Source organism: Melozone crissalis, unplaced genomic scaffold (assembly GCF_028551555.1).
Source record: "Melozone crissalis strain CALT ecotype California unplaced genomic scaffold, PUWL_Pcris_2 ptg000012l_1, whole genome shotgun sequence".
In the NCBI taxonomy this organism is placed as follows: domain Eukaryota; kingdom Metazoa; phylum Chordata; class Aves; order Passeriformes; family Passerellidae; genus Melozone; species Melozone crissalis.
In genome coordinates, this window is record NW_026535790.1 from 3,289,763 (window position 1) to 3,306,156 (window position 16,394).

General features: G+C 45.8%; 2 protein-coding genes across 10 annotated transcripts in view; one reads left to right on the forward strand and one right to left on the reverse strand.

The window, feature by feature from the left end:
• The window catches only part of KATNIP (katanin interacting protein), a 56,795-nt gene extending 52,435 nt beyond the window's left edge, over positions 1-4,360 (forward strand). For all 9 annotated transcript variants that reach the window (XM_054270992.1, XM_054270997.1, XM_054270998.1 and 6 more), the window contains 2 exons: positions 1,512-1,600; positions 2,924-4,360. In XM_054270992.1, coding sequence (XP_054126967.1) covers positions 1,512-1,600; positions 2,924-2,979 — 145 coding nt within the window. In that variant the 3' untranslated portion in view covers positions 2,980-4,360. The remainder of the gene's footprint in view (positions 1-1,511; positions 1,601-2,923) is intronic.
• A 10,679-nt stretch (positions 4,361-15,039) lies between these two features.
• Positions 15,040-16,394, reverse strand: part of GSG1L (GSG1 like) — a 55,688-nt gene continuing 54,333 nt past the window's right edge. The window contains exon 7 of the mRNA XM_054270859.1: positions 15,040-15,872. Within this exon, the coding sequence (XP_054126834.1) occupies positions 15,446-15,872 (427 nt within the window). The 3' untranslated portion in view covers positions 15,040-15,445. The remainder of the gene's footprint in view (positions 15,873-16,394) is intronic.

The following is a 16,394-nucleotide window of genomic DNA, read 5'->3' on the forward strand; positions in this document are numbered from 1 at the left end:
GTTCACATTTGCCTGCAGGATTTGTTTTCTTGTGTTTCCCTGAAGCATTGGCTGTTGGCCACTGCTCCTGTCAGAGGTTAAATAAATGATTATTGTTTGGATGTGTTGTGTTGGACCTGTGTTTTTGTAAGAGTTGCTGTGTTGTCATGGTAAAACTTGGAGGTGAACAATTTCTCAAAGTGAAAAAGTCACTGAAATGAAAATGCCTTGAGGAAATGAAAGTTTTGAGAAAATTTTCAGTGGGATAGAAAAGGCAGGAGGATGGGAAACAGACCTTTACTTTCCTCAGCTTCAGATCCTTCTATGAGTAAAATTTTTTTACTGAAACCAGGGAATCACAGATCTTTTTTACATAACTTCCTTTGCACATATTTATAAGACATATGTCCTTTGATGTACTTTAAAGAGGAGTTTTTGGGGTCACAGACACTGCATGGTCTCTTTTCCAGCTGAGCCTCTTCTCCTCCAGACTCCTGGGCAGGAATTTTCTTACTCTTTCTTCCCAGCCTGGTCTGCAATCATATTTTCTCTTTTTTTCATCTCCCACCCTGCTAAAATACAGGGTACTCCAGCAGCAATGGAGGACATGCTGGATAATATCCCTTCATTTTCAAAATGCTCTGGAGCTTTTGGATACTGTTTGTGATGTTGGCCTGTTCTCTTTCACAAGGCACTGTTCAGGATTTTAAGAACCTGAACTTGAGTCTGATATCATCATCAATAGTTTAACTTTTGGTTTGCTTCAGTATTGGCTCTTCTGCTTCACTTTGAAAGTTTGAGGAACATTAAGTTTTTCTTCAGAAATAGAAACCCATTTTGTGCAGTATTTGGAGAGAAAATAAAAAATACACTTCCTTTATTGCAGAGGCACAAATGGGTTTTTTTTTGTCTACGTGAAAAGGAGATTTTATTAGTGATGTTTTCCTTACCTTTCAATTCAGCTCATGTTTTTTCCTGTAATTTGTTTGTTTTGATTTACCTTTGAAGTTATTACTTTTTTTCCCAAAAAGAAATGGTTAAAATTTTGCAAGCAAAAAAGCCTGCAAGCTTTTAAAAAAGCCTGCAAGCAAAACTTGTCACAGTAAATGAATTTTGTTTAGTTCAGAAAAGTTTCAGTGCTCTTTCAGAATTAGAAAGCAGTGTGGAAGCTCCATATGAGGATTTTTATACCCCCTTTGTGCTCTGATTTAAAATCTCACTTTGCTTTGTGGTTCAAGCTGTGTAGGCAGGCTGGAAAATTGTAGAGTGAATATGATATTTATATTTGAATGTGTGCCTGAATGAATGCCACTAATTAAAACTGGCAGGAAATCCTTCAGGTGGATGAGGACAGGATAATTCCTGTGTGGGTAATCCTGTGTGCTGTGGCTGTGCTGTGGAGCTGTTGAGCTTGCAGGACTCCAAACATCCCTTCTTTGGTATCCTTGTCCACCATTTTTATTCATAATAACTCTCATAATTTTGCCCAATGTTGATGATTTTGGCCCTTGTGCTGATTTCAATCTTTTCAGCAATCATGTGGGGGATCAGGATGTACGAATGATGAATGAAAATGAGATTGTCACCAGCAGCAAAAAGAAACAAGTTGTGGCTGATCCGGGTGAGTTCTGCCTTCCACATTTCTCTTCTGCTCAATTCTTGCAGACACAGTGTGGATAATGAGCATTGTTACAGCCCTAAACTGGGAAAAGTAGGAAGTCTTAATGTATATTTAGCTCTGCTTTTTCTGTCATAAAGAGACAAACTGCAAATTTCATCATCTGGTGGGTTTCTGCTCTGTATCTAAATCTGAAATCGGATGATGTGGTTGTGGCTCACAGCACCACAACTGCAGAAATCCTCAGCAAGGAAACTGGCTGAAGATAAATTGAAAATGGCTGTTAATTGTGCAGGTTCATTGATAGCTTTTGGAATAAAAAGCTCTTTGCATCCCCACTGGCCTTTTAAGCAGCTTCAGAGATGGTTCAGATGTGTCTGAGAATCTGCTTGTGGCTCTTGAGCAGACCCAGAATCACAGTGAGTGTAACAAGGGGGGAACCCTGTTGACTCTGTTCCTCCCACTGTCTTTCTGGTTGGTCTTTTTGCTTACCAAGTGATAATTAAAAAGACAACCTCTCTTTTTTTTCCCAAGGAGAAAGACTAGATTGTATTTATAGTCTGAAGAGTACCAGTCATTCATTGTAAATTACTCAGAATAGCTCCCTAAATACATCTCAAATTCTCAGCCAAGCTGGTATATTCATGATTGGTTTTCTCTCCTGAGCATGACACTTTCTCCAATTAGTTCTCTAGAAAGTGTTACAGATATTATTTGATGGCTTTTAATAACAGTTCTGTAGGAGAAGGATTTGAAATGCCATTGCCTGTGAAAAAATAGCTTGAAAGTTATTATATTTAACAATACTTGTCAAAAGTATCCTGGACATCTCTGTGCCCACTGGAGTGGCATCTTGGCTTCCAGAGCAGACCTGTCCAGTGAAGAACAGCTGTCATTGCCTTGGCCATCACAGCTTTGCCAGCTCTGAGGACACAGAGCCCTTGAAGTCACCAGCTGAGGGTGCCTGTTGCCCTCTGCCCCATGTCCCCTCTGCAGTCCTGGCTGGTATCAGCCACAGAGGGTGTTGATAACACATTTGTGGAATGATTTGGGTTGGAGGAGATCTCAGGGGGCTCCCTTCCTGAGGGAGGGTCCAGCCTCCTACTCAGGACAGTGCCAACCCTGAATTCAGAGCAGCTTGCACAGGAAAGGAATTCCATGGGGCTGAAAAAGCTGGCAGCACTCAGTGTCACAGACATCACTGAGAAGGGCAGCTCTGCTTCATTCTGGGGTGGAAGGAGAAATGGGCATTTTTGTTCCTCATTTTACTCCATGTCATTTTATTGCACTGTTAGTCCTAAAGCTGCCCTTCATCTTCCTCAACAGCTCTGCGCCCCAAAACCTGCATCAATGAGAAAGGACAGCAGAGGAGGAAAAGATAACAAGGAAAGTCCTGGATGTATCCAGCCCTAAGAACTGCACTCCAGCTCTCCAAAATCTGCATATCCAAATGGAAGATTTTCTATGTCTGCTGCTGCTGAACCACCTCCTCTTGTGAGAGGCAGTTTTATTTGCTACAGGAATTTTTTTCAGAATGAAATCTGAAGCATGAATTCAGTTTCCTGGGGTTTTTTTTGGTCATGATCTGTCTGAATTTTCCCCCTTATCTCTTAATTGAAAATCCAGGCAAGAAGGAACATAAAGGAGAGAGTGAGAACCTTTCTGCTGACAACTGTTCTGCCAAGTACTGAGAACTTGGGTTAAGCAGGATTGCCCACAGGTTTTTTAGATTATTTCTAAAGCTTTTATTCCTAAATCCTAGCTGGATGATCACGAAGATCCTCACTGGAAGGAGGTGTTGCTTTATTTCTGATGCCTGTAAATAGTTCTCAGGGAAATGCACTTATTAGAGGAAATACTCTTTAGCTGTCTGTCTCTGGGCATGTTTTGGTGCCAGGGCTGTCTGCAGGAGCTGCCACTGTTTCTGACACCTAGACAGGTTCCACTGGGCTTGCAGAAATGTGATGGATGCTTTTAGGAAGTAGAGATCAGGAAGTGGCTTTATCAAGGTTTAATAAGTGCATTTCAGCTGTCGCCTTTTCATGTTTTGCAGTGAAATAATTATTTCTTTCATCATTTCACTACCATGGAAAAATCAAGTGAGGTGTTTTGCCTGGAGTGCCATTGACAGGCGCTCTGCACATCCTTCAGAGTTCTCCTGCTACAGAGCAATGTTTTTTCCTCCTATTTTGCCTGAATTTTTATGAACAAGGAGGCCATGCCTCTGTGCTGCACTAGCCAGATGTTGCCAGCAACAGATCATCACTTCTGAGAAATGGTAAATGCCTTTTAATTAGCTGAAGGTAAGGAGAGAAGTTCCTTTTTAAACAAAAATACCCTGCACATCTAGTCATTTAAATAAAAATTCTAACCAAGTAAAAATGCTGCAGCATTTGCTATGCAAATGTACTGTTCCCTGAAAACTTGGTGTTTGTGACAACCTGTAAATCTCTTCCATGGATTCTCATTTAGAACTTGCTCATTGCTGTGATTCTGTGATTGTTTCCAGAGAGAGCTGAATGCTGAAGCCAGGATGTGCTTTTACACATAAACCAGAGACAGTGGTGCAGCTCAGTTTGGAGTCAAACTGTGCTGCTTCCCTTTCTGCCCTGTCAGGAGTGTAATATCTTGTATATTTGCTTATTAAAACTTCACTGCTGTTGCCTGAGCTGAAAGGACACAAGATACCAATGCATTTCCCAGGTTTCTGTGTACTGATGGAGCAAAAGAATTTATTTTGTACTAAATACAAACTACTTTACTTTTAAATGTAAAATAGTGTGTGTGAGTACATTGTACTTTGTTTAAGGGCTCTTCCCAAGCTGCACTGACTAAAGAACCCTCTTGTTCTGAGAACTCTCCCCTCATTTGTTTCTGGTGTAATTCTACCAAAAAACAAGTGCTAATTTTTGCCCCAAATCATTTAACAGACAACTCCAAATGAAAAAGAGGAGGAGCTGAGAGGAGGGGTACTGGAAGGGCTCAGAGCAGATAAAAATGTCTGTGTTTGGAAGGGGAGAGGTTGTAGCAAGGTTTTCAAGGCTTAAGGCACAATCTCAGATTTGTCATGTAGGCAATCTCTGGATGGGATGGGGCCTGTCACATTGTTTGTTCTTCTGAGAAAATTGCATTGGATGTGCAGAGAAATGAAACCTGCTGTTTCCTGGCACTGAACAGCATTTCTCTTATTGATCTGAAAAGGTGAGAGGGGGAGAGGATTTCCTGTGCTCACCTGTCTTCTCTGGGTCTGTCTGGAGTATCTCAAATCCTGCATGGTGGGCTAATGATTTTTCAACCCTAATGCTCAAGGTTTGGAAATTATTGCAAACTATTTAATCAAGATCAGATGGGTCACAGTTCTCTCTATATTTCCCTGCCACCAAGTCTTTCTCATCTCAGCTCATTACTGCAGCCAATTTTCAACTCCTTTTGCCCCTGGAAATCTCTGTCCAGTGCAGCTGGTCTGGCATCTGCCACAGAGTGCAGTGGCTTCAACATTTCCATCCCCTCCCAGCTCCCTTAGACCCATTCAGATTCCCCACAGCTGCCACATTGTGTGGAAAGGGCATGATAGTCTTGAAAATATTTTAAAAGATTGCCAGGTTGTGGAACATCCTCCCCTGCAGTGTCTGTGTGTGAAAGAAGGGTTTGCCAGGCTGCTGTCTGGGATGACAGAAACCACCAAGGCACAGCCTCATGGACTCCCTGGTTCCAGTCAGTCATTCCAGAGAGCAGCAGAATGTTTAGAAAATACTTCATTCATCTCTGTGGTGTAGGAGCTGTCAGTGTTTGCCCTCCTAATTGGAGCTGAGATGTAATGACCCTTTATAGAACCAAAGATAATTAAGAGTCCTAGTCAGCCCTATACACTCAAACATAGACACTTGACTCATTTCTTCAGTGAATCAGGGTTAAAAAAAGGGTTTATTCAATTTTTCACCTTTTTTTAAACTAACTCCTCACAAGTACATTCATGTCAGACTGGCATTTACAGGAGGGACAAGAGGAAGAGTAAACATGCAATCAAGAAAATCCCCACAGAGCTCTTGAGTCAATGTCAGGCACAGTTTCATCAGGAGGAATTCAGCAAGGATGTGCCCAGTAACATCATTTGACATTGTCAAAAGCACAGCAAAGGAAAAGGAAGGATTCATAGGAATTCTTGCTGAAGATAGTGATGTAAATGAATAAAGTTTCACCCAATTTCAATATCTGGGCCCTGCAAAGACCTTCATGCTATAGTTGCTCACCTTTACCTGTTGTGGTTGGATTTAAAGGGCTTGGATCAAGATAACAGAAATCAATTTGTTTGTCCCACAGTGACACTGAGAAGGGCAGAGGATAAAGCAATAATCTGTGAGGAAGTACATGCCAGGCTGCCTACCTTTTGATCTGAAAAAAGATATTTTTGTCAGTGTTCACAGTGTAATCTGAGATGCCTGGGAAAGCCTGCAACTTTTCAATTTCTGCCGTTTTGTGCTTTAATCCAGGAGCATTTAAACAGCAGACAGAGGCACCTGTCCATGGAAAAGGGAGCAAGCAGTGGTGCAGGGTGTGAAAGGCAGCACAGAAGACATGGAAACCTGTGTATTCCTGAGTCAGGACACTCAAACATGAACCCATAGGAGCTACATCCAGCAGCTGAATGAAACTGAGCCCTGCTCATGATTTGGGCTGCACTGGGCCATGAATTGCATGCAGCATCCTGCTCTGGTGGTGCTGTTCTCTGTAAAATCTGCTCCTGCTGCACTTGTGCCATGTCCCTGCTGTGTCATTCCCCTGGGGATGCCCAGCCCTGCCCCACCAGGGATGTGCTGGGCTGTGGCACTGACAGTGCCCATGAGGGACTGGGTGGGGGTCTTGAACACCCTGCAATGGCCAGAGACAGGAGCTGCTGCCCCAGCTCTGAGGGGGAGAGCAGTGCATGAAGGAGGTTGAGTGGAGTCTTGAAGCTTTCTGAAGTTTCCAGGAAATGCTCATTTCCCAGCAGAAGCCAGGCAGGAGCACACATGAAGGGCTGTATTGACAGCTGGGTTCTGCCACATGCAGGGGATGAAGTCAGATTTCCTTTGACTGATTGTGAGAGAAGCATTTTCCATTCCCTCCTGCTCTCTGCTGTCCTCCCTGCTGGATGCAGCTCCACACCATCCAGAGGTGTGAACCCAAACCTTGTCTAGGGTGCCTTGGGCTGCCCTCTGTGTTCTGGGGCTGCTCATCCAGGGGGCTGAGCTCCAACAGGAGCTGCTCTTCTGCTAAAGTCACCGAAGCAGCCAAATCTCTTCCAACATTCTTCAAGAAATGTGAACAACAGACACCACGTGGTGATGGCTTCACCACTGTCCTTCACCAGGTACTGAAACTGCACCCTGCAGCATCCTGGGCTCCCTTTTAGCTTATTTCCCATCATGACTATCCTTTAGCTGCATCATCATGCTTAGAAAGTCAATTTGTCTGCCAAAACCATTCTGAAAGTGCTGCTCAGAGTCACTCTTTGCCTTATTGGGGTGACCAACCCATTCCACTCTCCAGACATGTGCTCAGATTTGTTGCAGGATTAGTTTAATTTCTTATATTTCCATTGGAGGGGCACTTGCTCTCAGATCTGGGGTGTCACTCACTCTTGTGTCACAGCACTGTGGCTCCTGTTTGTGTGAGGTGCTATTAGAAATTCACAGAAAGTGGCTACTAAGGTTAGCTATATAGCTAAAATGCTATTTTTGGGGATGCTGTGTGCCTAGAACTGCAGTAGGAGAACTGTTCATTTTGGAGATGTCTCCTCTGAGGAGCAGAGAGGGAGCAGTGACACCCTGAGAGGGCACTGTGACACCCTGAGAGGGCACTGTGACACCCTGGGACGGTGTTTGCTGTTTCTGCTTCCCTCTGGGGGCTGACCCTGCTGCTCAGAGCACGGGAAGGGAGGGACTTCCTGGCTCAGGGGCCTCTTTGCCCATTTCTGTGACTATTTGCTTGTTTGCTGAGAGATGACTTAGAGCCCATGTGAGACACAAACATCCCTTTATCACACTGCTTGTATCACCCTAATGGAATTCTGTCAGCTGAGGATAAAATGTGGACTAAGAAAGCAATTATAGAGTGAATCTCCAAGCTGCAGGAAGAGCTGAGAGATGGGGACCCAGTGCCCAGCTGGAGTAATTTCTTGTCCAACTGCCCTCTAAATCTTGCTGGGAAAAGATCAATTTTCCACCCTTGTCTGACAGCATCAGTTCCGTTCACCTGGCTCAGGACCCTGTGAAGTGCTGCAGTGTTAAAGATCTGGGCCCAAAAGGAAACACTCGCAATTGGTGACTCCCTTCTTACTGACCTAGGAATTCCTGGAGAAGGGGGAAATCAGGCTGCAAACCTTCTGACTGCCATCTCTGTGGTGTTCCCTCCCTGAGCTGCTGCCTGAAGGAGAGGACTGACCATCCCAAGGAGCAGCAGGGTAGGAGTTTTCCAGCCTGGAATAATATTGCTGCCTCCACCCATGGCTCACTGCTTTGGCTTTAATTAGGAGAGGAAAAGCACCTGACCTGTGAGCTGCTCTCCCCAGGTGTCCTGGTTATTTCTGGAAGGTCTCAATTATGCAGTGAGACCACAGAGAGATCCTGCCTTTAGCTTTCAGCTTGCTCAAGGTCTCTTTGGGTGTGACTAAAATCAACTTGACTCTCAAAGTCTCAGTGTTGATCTCTGCTCACGGGACTTCCAAAAATGCCTAGATTTTGTGCAGTTTATGGAAAGAGAATGGACATTTTGGGGACTATAAATCCAAGGAAATATATTAGGTAGATTTAGCTCACCTGAACTCCTCCCTCTAAGATATCACAGAAACATTAGGAATGAAAAGACCTCCAAGATCATTGAGTCCAGCCTGTGACTGATCACCACCTTGTCAGCCAGACCAGAGCATTTATAACTCCTCAGTTACAAAAGCAGGCAGGTCTCTCAGCCAGCTGCAAAATAAAATATCCAAAAGAATGATGGAGGGCAACAGCACATGAAAGAATGACAGGATTTTGCTGGCAGCTGAGGGAAGGTCCTGCTTGTGCAGGAGGAACATGGAATGGAGCCTGAGGAGGATAAAAACACAGAGTGAGGGGACAGGAGCAGATGTGTGCCTCAGGGAAAGTGCTGCTTGGATGGAGGAAGTGAAATGCAGCAGTGCTGGTGGGGATCATGGAATTGGTTGTTTCAGAGCTCCATTTCTTGTTTTCCTCAGCTTATCTGGATCTAACTGGGAAAGGAGCTTCACTGGTTTTTGACAGAACACTGTGCTGGGCTAAGCATGTGGGGGTGAATGTCAGTGCTAGAAATAGCCAAGGCTCCTCAACAAAGGAGCATTTATAACATGAAAGTCTTGTGGCTCTGGAGGAGCCTGGGGTGGGAGCAGTGGAAGGGGAAGTTTTGGGTCTGGACACTGCACCTCAGAGCCGACATAAGGGCCAGGAAGAGACTGGGACTCAGCTGCTGCCTCCTGAGAGTGTGAGCCCAGCTGGGAATTATGGACTGAGCTGCTCTCCTGACTATCCCTGAACTGGTCTCCAGATCTGTTTCACCTGGAGCTGGAACAGATGAGAGGCCAATTCTGGGATGCAGAGCAAGTGTGGTCAGCAGCAGGGCAAGGCAGCACAGAGGGAGCTGCTGTGGCTGGGAGGTTTCTCAGGGAAATGATTCCTCACCCAGGGGGACCATTGTGCTGGAGAAAGAGAAGGATGCTGTGGTAAATGCAGTGAGCCAGGACAGCTGAGCCCTTTTATCTCTTTCACTGAGAATTCTCTTCTGCCTGACAGCGTGAGGTGGCTGCCAGAACAGAGGTTGCTGTGTGAAACAAGCTGGGGAAAGGACTTTCATCTTGAGCAAGAAAGAGCTTTTATGTCTCATCAGAAAGGGCCAGGGGCCAAGGGAGCCCCAGCAGAGCAGGAGGAGGCTCTGGGCAGCCCAGGGAGCTGGGACATGGTGGGGCTCAGCCCTGGAACACCCCACTGGGGCTGTTCCTGCCTCTCATTATTCCTGGCTCTGTGCTCCCATTCATCAAAGGCTTCCCTGGCTGCTTTCTGCAATTACACACCTCTTTTTTTAACCTTACAGAAGTCAGACTGGGTTACACAGAGCTTCAAGCAGTTTGGCCTGGAAACTTCTAGGGATGGAGGATGCAGAGCCTCTCTGGGCAATCTGCTTCAATACTTAAGTGTCCTCATAGAGAAAAAGTTTTTCCTTTGGCACATAATAACCTGTGCCCTCCTCTCCCCCTGATTAAAGGCACAGATCAGCATGGATAAAACTTCTGGCATTGCAGAAAGGTCATCTCTGTTGTTATCATTGAGCTGTGTAATAATAAATTCCATCTCTCAACTATAATTTCAGATTTGCAGATTAGCAAAAATCCTATGATCCACCTCTTTCCTGGTATGCTGGAGACACTGCTAAAAATAGAGTGAGTAGCAAAGCTACCTGCAATGGTCTGAGCCTAAACAGTGGTAAAAACTAATTTACAGTGAATGTCAGTTCTGGCTTGTTTCCAAAGGAATGTTTTGGGATGGCTAGCTGGATACTGGAAATTGTTTGGTAAGGATTCCTTGGTGAACAGATGAATCAAAGTGACATTTCCATTACCAAGAGGAGATCTGTCTGTGGCCAGAATTCATGGGGAAGGATGTGGGATGATAGTATGACTTTTCATTATTTTTAATATTGTCAGAGAAATTAAATAGCCACTATTATTCATCTCTCTGGGGTAGTAACATATCTGAATATTAACACAAAATGAGAGATCTGATCAAAACCCACTGACCCAGCAAGGCATTGATGTGTATTTTAATCACTCTCTTTGGGCCACTCAGATAATTTACTCTTCATTATAAATTGGCAAGAAGCTGTGGTCTGCATTTCTCAGGGCAGGGCTGGGGAGGATCAGTGTCCTGTCCTTGTGTGGGAGCCCTTTGGGGTGTCCCAGTGTCACCTGTGATCCTGGGGGAGCAGCATCAAGGCCCTCAGGACATCTGCTCTGTTGTCACCTGCCTGTGGGCTGGGAATAAGTAAATAAATAATCCAGAGATTATAAATCATCCAGAGATGATTTATTGGGCTCTTGTTTCCCTGTCAGACTCTGAGGAGGGGAGAAGTCTGTGGGGGAGAGCTCCAGCTCAGAGTGGAAAAGAAATAGAAACTTTTACAGAAATGGATGGATAGGAAAAATGGAAAAGGGTCTCAGGAGGCACTTTCACCTTGGAAAACAAAAATTGTAGGTTTATTGTGAAAATTACTGAAGTCAGGTTGAAATGGAGTGTGCCAGGGGCAGTGGCTGTATAAATGTATAGAGAACACATCATGAGGAGCAGACACTCAGGGAGGACTGATGGAGAAGGCATTACTGGTAATTAATGGCACTGCCCAAACCCCCGTGACTCACAATTCAGGCCAGATGATGCCTGTAATTGATATAAAGATGCAGACAGTTGCCTAAAACTTGCTGTGCTGTATTTTAAGTCATAAAGCAGAAGAGCTGGTAGACTTGTTTTGCATAAAGCATTTGCATTATGCAGGGATATTATTATTAACAGGATGAAGGGGTAACCCTTGAGGTCATAAAATGCATGGTTCAATGAGTGACTTTGACTGCAATTATGCATTAGAGATATTAATGAGAAGGCTGACAAATGAATTGGTGATGCATGTAGAACTAACCACAGCAAAGAGCCCTCCAAATCAATGCTACAAAAAGTTTGCCATTTATCTTCTTTATCCACTGATGCAGATGTAAATTAAGTCCCTTTATTATTTTGAAAATGTTGCTGTTTTTGTTGTTAGAAGTTTGGTTTAGTTTTTGCAGCACAGAGTTAATTATTCAGGATTTTTTACAGGAATGCTGTGTGATCAGAGGGGTTGGACAAACTGACCTCCAGAGGCTCTTTCCAGCTGAAATTATTCTGTGATTCCACGAGCAGCATGCATCAGGACCCTCTGTTTAACACAACTTATCTGCTGAAGAATCTGCTCTGCCAACTGGAGCCCATGGAGCCACAGCAGGGGCCATATTAATAGCTTGCTTATTTAATGCAATCAATCAGTGCAAACTACACATTGCCTGAGGCTGGAAAAAAATATTGTTGTCCTCACACTTCTGACCAGACATCTGCTCTGGGAGATGAGAGGGGGTGGCAGGCTGTGCCAGGCTCTGGGGCCCTCAGGACACAGGCAGGATGAATGCCCAGCAGCCAGCATGGCCCTTGAATGAGTGTGATACTAATGACTCTGGACCCAGACATGGCTGAAAAATAGCAAATGTAATGCCTGTAGTTAAGAGAGAAAAGGAAAGAAAGCAGTTTGGTCTGGTATTGGGTCTTAGAGCTCGAGAATATGTGTTCAAGGGAAAAAAAATGGTTTAATGAAGAGTAGACAGAATGCAACATGGATTTAAAGGCTAATTTTTCACTGTGTGTCTGATTGCCTGCCCTGCCTGTCTCCATACAAGTGGAGGTGATAACATTTTGGAGAGAATGCTTATTTATGCTAAGGGGCCAGGCAGGAGGGGTTGGAATCAGTGTGAATTGTCCAAGAAGAACAATGGCTGAATCTCTTTAACTGTCACAGTAATGGGGCTGTGTAATTGCTTTTCTGTCTGAATAGCAGGCAGCAAGACCTAGAGCCTAAAGACAGAGCAAGCTTGTAACAGGGCACATTCTGGCATGCACAGGATGTTAAAAATCAACGCCCAAAAATGGCTTTCAGGCCTGTATATTTCAGACCCTGCTGTCTTGGTTTGGTTGTGCTGACTCAGTTCTGAGCTGTGCAGGGAGAAGGGCTCTTCCTGCAGGTGTGGGTGGCCAGCCCTCACCCTCCTGTTGTGTTAGGAGTGGGTGGGAGCAGAAAAAATAGACTGGACACAGAAAAACTCTCAGGGATGGTGGGCAGACAGCTGTGCTCCTCTCCCCAGCAAAGCAGCAAGGCAAGCTGAGACCTGTGGAAGGATGAAAGGACTTGGTAATGCACATCAACAAGAGGAAAATGAGTCGAAAATCAGTAGATTTTTCTACCTGTGTAGAAATCAGAGAAGGTGCCTCAAGCACAGGGAAATGGTCACAAAGATAATGCAGTAATTGAAGGCTGAGACATCTTCACAGAGAAGAGCTGCCTTCAAGGTATAAATGCAGCAGGGGGAAAGGAAGAATTGAGGAGTTCTAAAGGACAGGTGGAGTCGGTTTGTCCTGCTGCTTTCTGCCCCTTCCCCTGAGCACTTGGGCTGCTGTGGCTGCCAAGGCTCTGGGAGAGACTATAGGGCTCAGAAGGTGCAGATTACTACTGCTACTACTATTATTATTATTACTATTATTAATAATAATAAAAAATGCAATAAATATTAGTAATCACTATTAAGGTAATAATAACAATAACAATAACAATAACAATAATAATAATAATAATAATAGTATTGTATAGAAGCTCTGACAAGACTGGCCAGCTCCAGCTGGATGCAAATAACCTAGAAATTCCTCTGGAATAGCTAAAAGCCAAGACTATCAGGGTAAAAGACCTGATGCACATCTCCAGAGTGGGTGGAAGTGATTCACAGTACAACTGACCCTGTGGAATAAGACACTGAAACCTGAAAGGGACCCAGAACTGGCACTATTTGACAGAACCAGCCCTGGTGATGTAAGGTTAATAAAAATAATTCATGGGTTTGTGCTGGATCTGAGGCATGAGGAGAATGAGACTAAAAGAGAAAATTGAGCATATTGTTTGATCTCATGAGCATGAGAAAGCACAGAGCCTGTTCTCACAGGAACAAATGGATTAAGATTTTACAGGCAGGGAGGGCAGGCAATGCTACACATAAAGATGGATATTGCTAAATGTGTTTTTGTCAGTTAGTGTCCACTGGAAGTTATGGAAAGCTCCAAAGAGAGACCTCAGAGAGAGGGGTCTGGTGCCCCAGAAAAACGAGTGTGGAGCAGTGGCTGTGTGTTCTGTGGGAGGAGGATCAGCCCAGGTCATCCAAAGGGACAGGCTTTCCTACAAGAGCCATGGAAGCAGAACAGGGTGCAGGGGGTGTTTGTGTGAGACTCAGACACCCTTCCATAGTGCACAGAGCCTTCCATTGGGTTTGTGATGGTCCACCCTGCGGGATTTGCTCTGAGAGGACACTCAGAACATCTCCAGTGGCTCCTGAATGTTTCCAGTGACTCCAGAATGCCTCCAGTGGCTCCCATCACCCTGCACAGCCCTGTGCCCACCTGAGAGGGAGCTGCCTTTCCCCAGTCCCTTTGGGGGCTGTCCCTGTCCCAAGGGCACACACTGCACACCCCTGATTTCCCTGGGGGTGCCTGTGGCTCTTGGCTGCAGAGTGGCACAGAGGCTGCAGTGTGGGCAGTGCCTGTGTCTGCACAGCAACTTGGAAGTGAAATAAATCGCTACCAATTTATTGGGGCAATTTATTTTACCTATTTTAAAGGAAGCTTCAACCAATGTCTTTGTGAGGGCAGCAGAGACCATCCTGCTGAAAGGGAGGTGCCACCAAAGTCAGTGTCCCCACAGAGTTGTGCCCAGCAGGTCCAGACTGTGGCTGTGTTCCCCTCCCATGGCCCAGGGTGTCTGGATCTGTGCTGGCGCTGGGAATGATCTCCTTTCAGTGCTTTTGTAATTGTTTTTTTTTCTCTTCCCTGTTATTTTTGGAATAAGCTTTAGAAGTGGATTAGAGCCCAGCAGAGGGGAAGGGGGGCTGAACTCTCAGGTTACCTCTTGCCCTCCCCAGGTCCTGGCAGGAGCAGCAGGATGGATGGTTCTGGGGTTGGTTTGATGTGTTTGTCACACTGAAACCAAGGAAGTGACTCTGCCCAAGGAGTGTCCCTGACTCTGAGAGGCACTGGGTAAACCAGGACAGGACAGTGTGGCTGCCACTGCCACTGAGCACCAGGGACATCCCTGCAGCCCTCCACTCTCACCTTTACAGAGCAGACTGCAAGGCCAGGCCTGTGGGGAAGCCTGAGGGACAAACTGTTCATCCATGGCACGGTGCTGGTTCCCAGATGGGAGGAAGGAGCTCCAGGGCCATGTTCCTGTGTGTCCTCCTTCCCTTGGGACAGGCTCCAAGGCAGTGCTCCCCTTGAGGGACCCTTTCAGCTGGGTTAACACATCTGAGCTGGTCTGTCAGCCCAGTCCCCACAGACTGGGGGAGCTGCAGGCCACAGACCTTCCCCTGTCTCACTGCTGGGGTGGTGATTTAGGAGCACATGGCAGAGCTTTGTACCCTGATCCCCATGACCTGGCTGGGCTCACCACAGCTGCTCACCACTGTGCTCTGGGTTTGTGCCCCAGAAACCAAGGATTCAGTTGGGCAGGGGAAGGTTTGGAATTCCCAGGTCTCATTCCAGTGTGTGTTCAGGTTATGGTCCTGATTGATTTGATGTGCAAAGCCCTTTTAGACAAATAAATAAAAAAAGAACAGGCACAATTTTCTAACAAGTAATGTCATTTAATGAATGATACACTCTAGAAAATAGAAACTACCCAGATGCTGGTTGGTTGGTTGGTCTGTTTGGGGCTGGGAGAAGGCCCTTGCTTGGAAGTACAACGCCTTCGTGGGATTCTTTTGTCAGCATTTGTAGTTGCTGGAAACAAGGACACGTCCATAGATTGAAAGAGACACCAAAGGAGCAATTGTTTTCTAAAATGTGGGAAGAGTGCAGGATGCCATCCCACTCTGTGTCACTGGGCAAGTGGCATGAGGGCTCAGAGCTCACCAACACCTTCACAGACAATCCATACCTAAAGGGACCAACGGGACCTAGCACAGCCCAGTCCTCTGGAGTCACTGCAGACCTGGCACTCTGCACAGCACTCTGGGCTCTGCTGTCACTGCACTGCACTCTGGGTGCCTTTCTGCACGTGCTGTATCTCTTCCCTCAATGTCTGGCTGCTAATTCCAGGGAATATGCTTTTCAGGATGTCACAGTAGACTGTGTACAGCTCTGGGTCTATGTTGGGCTTGGGCAGGGAGCAGGAGTTGCAGGCCTGCTCGGTGCCTGGGTGCTGTGGCCAGTAGACATCACTGAAGAGAGCAGTGAGGATCTTGTGGGCAGCCTTGTAAGGGTCATCCTCAAACTGCACCATGGCCTTGAGCTCCATCAGGGTGTAACCGTTGTACCTCTTGCTGTCCTCGGCCAGGGGCTGCACCGTCTCACCTATGTGTCTCACCTTCCACTTCAGGCATTTCAGGTCTTCCTTTACATCCTCTAGCTCTTTCTCCATGGCTTGGAATTCCTGTGTGGTTACAAATCTCCTGCCAAGGAAAGAAGTGGCAGAGACAGGGTAGAGTTCAGAGGCTTGGAGGAGTGGGGTGAGCCCAGCTTGCTTGGGGTTGGAGCAGACAGTGGAGCTTTGGGGGGACATCCTGGCCCTGCCACTGAGCACCAGCCCCTGCTCTGCTCTGCTCTGCTCTGCCAGGCTCCAGGGGACAGCAGAGCTTCTCTCTGTGCTACAAGGGAAAGTTGTGCTGCCTTGTTTGAAGGAAAGGAGGCACCTGAAAACTGTGCCCTGCTGGAGGAGCTGAGGGTGACAACCTGGCCCAGGTCTGTCATGAGCTCTGGAGAGCTAAATTGGGATGTGAAAATAGGGCTTTTTACTTCCTGGGTAACAGGGTTTAGTGGAAGCACAGGGTGGGTACTGGAAAACAAACACTGGGAACATCTGAATCAAAAAAGATATTTAACTTTAATTTAAAAGATATTTAAGATATTTAAGATATTTATTTTATGGGGGGCTTTTACTGATTCTATACCAACATGGGCTGTTTGAGGACTTA